Source organism: Echinops telfairi, unplaced genomic scaffold (assembly GCF_000313985.2).
Source record: "Echinops telfairi isolate 266 unplaced genomic scaffold, ASM31398v2 ScPeMD7_7469;HRSCAF=8507_1, whole genome shotgun sequence".
Classification (NCBI taxonomy): domain Eukaryota; kingdom Metazoa; phylum Chordata; class Mammalia; order Afrosoricida; family Tenrecidae; genus Echinops; species Echinops telfairi.
This window is the reverse complement of record NW_022111373.1, coordinates 43,406,359-43,412,851: the sequence shown is the minus strand read 5'-3', so window position 1 is coordinate 43,412,851 and position 6,493 is coordinate 43,406,359. Positions and strand designations below refer to the sequence as shown.

General features: G+C 36.6%; 1 protein-coding gene across 1 annotated transcript in view; it reads left to right on the top strand.

The window, feature by feature from the left end:
• The window catches only part of PAM (peptidylglycine alpha-amidating monooxygenase), a 212,829-nt gene that overhangs the window by 44,526 nt on the left and 161,810 nt on the right, over positions 1–6,493 (top strand). Inside the window, exon 3 of the mRNA XM_045285191.1 lies at positions 5,881–5,938. Within this exon, the coding sequence (XP_045141126.1) occupies positions 5,881–5,938 (58 nt within the window). The remainder of the gene's footprint in view (positions 1–5,880; positions 5,939–6,493) is intronic.

Below are 6,493 nucleotides of genomic sequence, written 5' to 3'. Positions count from 1 at the left end.
CCTAATAAAATGATTTTTTTAAAAAGAAATAAAAAAATAGTTTTATTATTGGCATATAATTCATTTAGCATACAATTTAACAGTTCAATCATATTAAGAAGAGTTGTGTAGTCATCACTATGATCAATTTCAGAACATTTCCTTCTTCTCGTACTCATTGTTGTTAACTCCACCTTTCCCCACCATGCCCGTAGATAATTGCTACGCCAGGTACTCTCTCTATAGAATCACCTATCCTGAATTTCATACACAGAAAATCACGCAGAACGAACACAAGAAACAAGGAAACCCCCAAACAATATCAAAACAGAGAAAAACCTCAGTTGAAATGAAAGCATAAAATATCAATAACTGAAATAACTTCAAAATGAGTGGAAAGGGAGATCAAATGATAATCTGTTATATTTTAACCTAACTAGAATAGAATGAGGTTGAAAGTTCAAATACCACCCAGAAGTGTAAGTTTATTATGCATCGATTAAAACCACTTAGGAGATAGCAACTTGACTTTATACCTATCTTGCTCAATTTTGAATAAAATTCTGAAAAATAATCTTCCAGTTGCATCCTTTCTCACATAACCGAATTCTTGTAAAAGAAGCCTGATTGCTTTCTGTCTCGTTGGACTGCTAGGATCCATTGCATTCCCTGAGCTTTCTACAGGTGGTTTGCAGAACTCCAGTCATTTAGATCTGTAGTGAGTACTGTGGACGAAGTTTGGGCTTTGCGGATCTCTAAAGGCTTGTCTGCCATGGATTTTAAATTGTTAATGATCTGGTGTTACCATAGAGTTTACAACTTGCTTTCTAAAAAACTATGGCTACTAGTTTGGGTTATTTCACCAGATATTACTGAGGGAAGTTACCAGAGGCTCTGGTACCTTATCAGAGGCTGAATATGATATTTGTTTGGACTATATCCTACTTACAAAAACCAACTATTTAGCAAATTATCACAAAAATAAGCACAAACACCATATACAGGTAAACTGGGTCAAGCTGTGTATTTGTATGACTATTTTCATCATCGCGTTGAATAGCCTCTTCAAGCAAGGTGGTCTGTGAGGCATCTCTAAACCTGCCTCATAAAAGGGCTATAGAGAGTTTTATCCAATCAGGATCACACCATAGTACTCAACACTAGAATCTCAATGGCACCTCTGATTCCCCAAAACAAAAAAGATTGCTTCTATGTGAACAATTTTCACATGTAATAGCATACAGGTGGGTTTGTTTGTCCCATATTAATTTAAATCAGCAGTTGCTTACTACCTGTTCCATAGAAATCACTTCACCGCTTTATCACAAAAGCAGCGTTGTTGGTGTTGTGAGTTAAGCATAAGCCTGCTGTTAGTGGTTTGAGCCTACTAGCTTCTCCCCAGGAAAAAGGTGAGGCTGTCCACTTCTGTAAAGATTTACAACTTCTGCAACCCTGTGGAACAGCTTCTACTTTGGTCTGTGGGGTCGCCATTAGTCAGAATCCACTTGATGGCTATTCAGTTTGGTTTTGTTTAGCTATTCTGACAAATCGTAATAAAAAGCATCCTTCCACTCCCTGAGGTAAATGTAAACAAGAGCCAAGGTGGCGTAGTGGGTTATGTGTTGGGCAGTGAGAGAGGGTCAATATGAGTCAGAATTGATTCAGTGGCAGTGAGTAAGAGTGAGTGTCCATAAAGGTGTTGTGGAACACTGCTATCCACTTGAGAACCCTTGGTTTAGAGAGAATAGTGGTAAGTCTCATAAAAGCCCCTCCCCCCTTTCTAACACACTCTTGTCAGGCAAACAAACTGTTTTTCTTGGCTGGCTCCCAATAGCAGTAGGAAAGAGGCGTCAGCTAGATCATATCCCTTTCGATTCAGATTTGGCTGATGTGCCAGAACAGAACACACTGGGGGATTTACTTCTGGCTCTCGTTTTTATATTTGAGCTTTAGGTTAGCAGTTTGAATCCATGACATGCTACAGACAGTTTCCTGGCTCCACCCTCAGATACAGTGTTCTTCCATTAGAGAGGAAAGGGGAATTTGTGATGATGATATATGACAAATTGAAAGGCAGCTTGGGCTGAATTGTAGGAGCATTTTTCTGGAACTGTGTCTCGGGCATTATAATTCATGGTTGTTCTTTTGTCTTCGGGATGTGACAGAAGTGTTGATTTGAATCACATATATGTTTTCAAACAGCTTGACTATTGCATAAACCAAATACTAGCCAGCATTAAATAGTTCTGGCTCTGGTTTAGATCATTTCAGCTTGTTAACAAGGGTTCACAAAAATGTTTCTTGATACCATTATTGAAAGTTTAGGGGACTTGGGAAAATTTTTATTTACACTTTATGTTTTCAATTCCTCTATTTCTCCTATTAATCAGAGAAATTGAAAGTGTGTCTAATAGCTGATAACTTTTTCATTTCACATGTTACAGAAGTTTGAAAAACAAAATAGCTACATTTCCATCGTGGAAAGAGAAGTATTCTAGTGTATAGGGTTCAAATGCAAATCCATGACATTTTACATTGAGTTTTAACCTCAAACATTTTACTTAACTCTTCTAGCAGCAGTTTCTCTATTTTTCAAATTATATTTGTAATATCAACTACATGTCGGTGGGAAATAACTATAACTGGAAGCTTCTAGAATGAAGGAAGAGGCTATGAGGTTATATTTACCTAATAGTTAATTATGTAGTACTAATGACAGAAAACTCAACCTGTTCATAATAGCAATCTTCTTACATTAAAAAAGTTCTTACAGCACTATTCAGGCATTCTCAGTGTTGTCCCGTGTGAAATTTGCTCCGGAGGCCAGTCCCACTTTTAACAAGTTTCTCCACAAAACTAGCCATAGTTAACTGTGTGATCACAAATTATTATCATCTCAAACTCTTAAACTGACTGATACTTGTATGGAATTGTAATTTGAAGTAGTTGTCCATTCTTGGTGACTTTTATAGAAATTAACCTGTATTGATGATACACTTTCGTAGTCACGTAAATAAACTTTTTCCTCTGTGTTGTAAGGAGATCATAATAATGTGTCCGAGGTCATCGTCTAATCCATTCATCATGGCATATGTATCTTGTGTAAAAAAAAGAAAAGCGAACTCATGTGCTTAAAAGAGCCATATGCTTTATTGCTTAATTTAAAATGCAGACCTGGCCTCATAGTTATGAAAACAAAGGCGTGAAGACAGTGGAATATCAGAATCCAAATTTAATTAGAATGAAGATTGATGGCAAGAAATGTTGTATCTAATGATTTCTGATGATTGCGAAAGCAGAGCAGATTAGATTTTAACCCTAACAGTGAAACTGGCTAAAGCCCTGGTGCTGTAGTCCTTATGCATTGGCTGCAATCCACATGGCCCACAGTTTGAAACCAGCAGCTCCATAGGAGAAACATTGGGCTTTCTACTTCCGTCAACAGTTACAATTGCAGAAACCCCCAAGAGGGCTCCCTATGGGTCAGCATTGACTCAATGGTAATTAGTTTGGTTTGGTGACAGTCACTAAATTGGTGCCTTTAGGAGGATCAGTAACCTTATAATGAATTAATTTTCATTTCTATAAAAAGGGGGCAATTCCTATTAGATGTACTCATGGCAGAGTTGTGAGGTGTCTGCTACCATAAAGATTTATAGTCTTAGAAACCCTCCGTAGCAGTTCTTTTATGTCCCAGAGGACAACAACTGTTTACAGTGCATTTCTTTGTGACCTTTGGTTCTTCCTTTTTATAAATATATGCTTAGCTACTTTAAATTTATTTTTTTTAATATTTGCATTTGTTTAATCAATTTTAGGGCCTCTGATGGGGCAGTAGGTTGCTTATACACTAGGCTGCTAACTCTGGATTGGGGTCTGCAAACCACAAGCTGTCCCACAAGAGAAAAATTCGGCTCTCTGTCCCTGCAAAATTTTACAGCCTCAGAACCCACAGGCGCTGTCAAATAGGGTCATTTTGAGTCCGAATTGATTCATTGGAGCCACTTCGGAAGGTTTTTCATTTTGTTTGTTTACAAGGTTTGGCACATTGCTTTAATCTCTGTTCAGACCCCAACTTCTGCACCTGTTAGCTAGTGGACCTTAGTAAATCTCCTCATTTTTCTTATTTGTAAATGGGGATAACAATGATACATACATCATGGGAATGTTTTGAGAATCAACTGAGTTAATATTTGTGAAGTATTTAAAACCATTTTGTCACATAGTAAGCTCTAAGAAATTTTGATTGTTAGTGTTATTATCATTACTCTGGTTCATATATTGTCTAGGAATGTTTTAGTTAGTAAGTGATATAAGTCAAACATTTAGAAAAATGCTTGTTACCTAACAAGTATTCAATAAATGTTAGCTAGAAATAGATACTAGCAGCTGCATTAGCTATGCTGTCTTTGAGATAATGTGTCATTAAGTTACTTATGATTTATAGCACTATAGAACAATGTAGCACCTATCCCATAGAGTATATCTTTATGAGAGCAAGTCACCTAGTCGTTTCTCCAGTGGAACAGCTGGTGGGTTCTAACCTCCAAATTTTGGTTAGTAGCCAGCCATTGAGTAGCCACTGAATAGCTGTTAGTCATTCTACTTAAAAATAGTTTAAGGTGATTAAATTTAAAAGAATCTTGAACTCATTTTGCCTATTATGACAGAGTAGGTATGGAAACAATATTTATGAGTCATCCTACCCCTCACTGCAAGGATTTTAAGTGTTATCTTGACTATTTATTGGTTTGGCATACACAGTTCATTTCTCCACATTTTTGTGGCATAAACTCCCTTACTGTGCAATCGTCAACATTTTCCAAAACATTTTCTCATTATCAAAGTAAGGGTGAATCTAAATAATTAAAGGTTCTTAAGACACAAAGCAGTTGACTTAAATGAGGGAGGGGGAAGGCATACACAAAATTGACAAGAGTGAATCGCAATTTTATAATTTTCCAAATTTAAGACATACTCATTTAATATAAAATGGAGTATTTGAATTGCTTTGCTTTCCAGTACAGAGGTAAAGACAGAGTTACATATTTCACATTGTTTCAGGTGCTAAACAGTACGTTAAAGGAAATCCAAATGTTATCTATTTGTGTTGTTGTATACTCTTTATCCCAGCCCTGTGTAGTTTTAATCCATGAAGTATGAATTATTAACTAAACAGCCTATATTTATATTGGGCATATTATCCGCCATAGTACATACTTCACTTCATATAGATTTCCATTAAGAAAATAGAATGCATAGATCACCAAAGCCTGTTCTCCTTAAATTGAAAGTTTTATCACTGAAAGTTTTTAATGTTGCTATGTGTAGATAGTGGGAAAGTTTCCAATTAGATAAGAGACCAATAACTGCAAAAGAAAGACTAAATAAATTAATGTTGATTTCTTCAATGTGCTATATAAAGACTTTCAAAGTAAGGTAACCCAATATTATGCTTTATAACCATATATATACCCTTTTTGTCTGATTAATATTTGAGGAATTAGTAAAATGATTAAGGAAATTATATATGTAATCGCAGAAACTAAAGATGATCATTTAAAACAAACTCCTCCCCTTTAAAAACCGAATGCATTAAAGTGTCCCCCCAGTTTTATATAAATGTCTATAATGTTGTCTTTTCCTGTAATACTATGAAAACATATCCCTCATGATAATTGGTTCCTAATTACGATCTGCCGTCATTTGGGAAGGTGACATTAGAAACATTGGCGGGCGCTCAGTTCGAGGCTTGGTCCTTCCGTTAACAAGCCACTCAGCTCTCCGGTCCTGTGGCTCTTTTCTTCCCACAGTTCTTTTTCAGTGATCGAGCTTGGTTTTAATAGTGTTCTTTACTAACAGTGGTTTGATTCTCATTTTTCCTCTTTCTCTTTTTAATAGTCTGATACGTATTTCTGCATGTCCTTGCGGTTGCCAACAGATGAGGAAGCCTTCGTGGGTAAGTAGCCTTTGGATGGCATTGGAGAAGAGGGGGTTCGTTGAAGCGGGGAAGCTATTTGAAATCACTAAAAGGTTTGCTTTGATGGTTATGAGTAAAATTAATCTTTTACTGTGAGTTTTTCAAATACATTTATCATACCTAATGCAGAAACAATCTAGAGAGAGTCACTGAGAGACAAGATTGCAAACTGTATCTGGAGAGATTCATGCGTAATAGTAGCTAAGGAGTTGCATTCAGATGTTGACGGCTGCCAATACTGTGTGGTCCCATTTGTGTAATATTGGCTTTCTGTCAGTGGCTGGATGCTTAATTTCGCTCCGCTCAACAGACTGTTTATTTACCTGCTAGTTCATGCTATAAATCGACTACACTTAGAATCAACATTAGGGAAAATTAAGGTTTTACCCATCAGACTGATAGATGAATAGGGAGGAAAAAAGAACGGAGGGTGGGAGGGAGTAAAGAAATTAGGAAAGGAGGGAGGGAATAAAAGAAGAAGGTAAAGAGGTAAGGAAAGGACAGAAGGAGAAAAGAAAAAGCAGCCCTGGCACA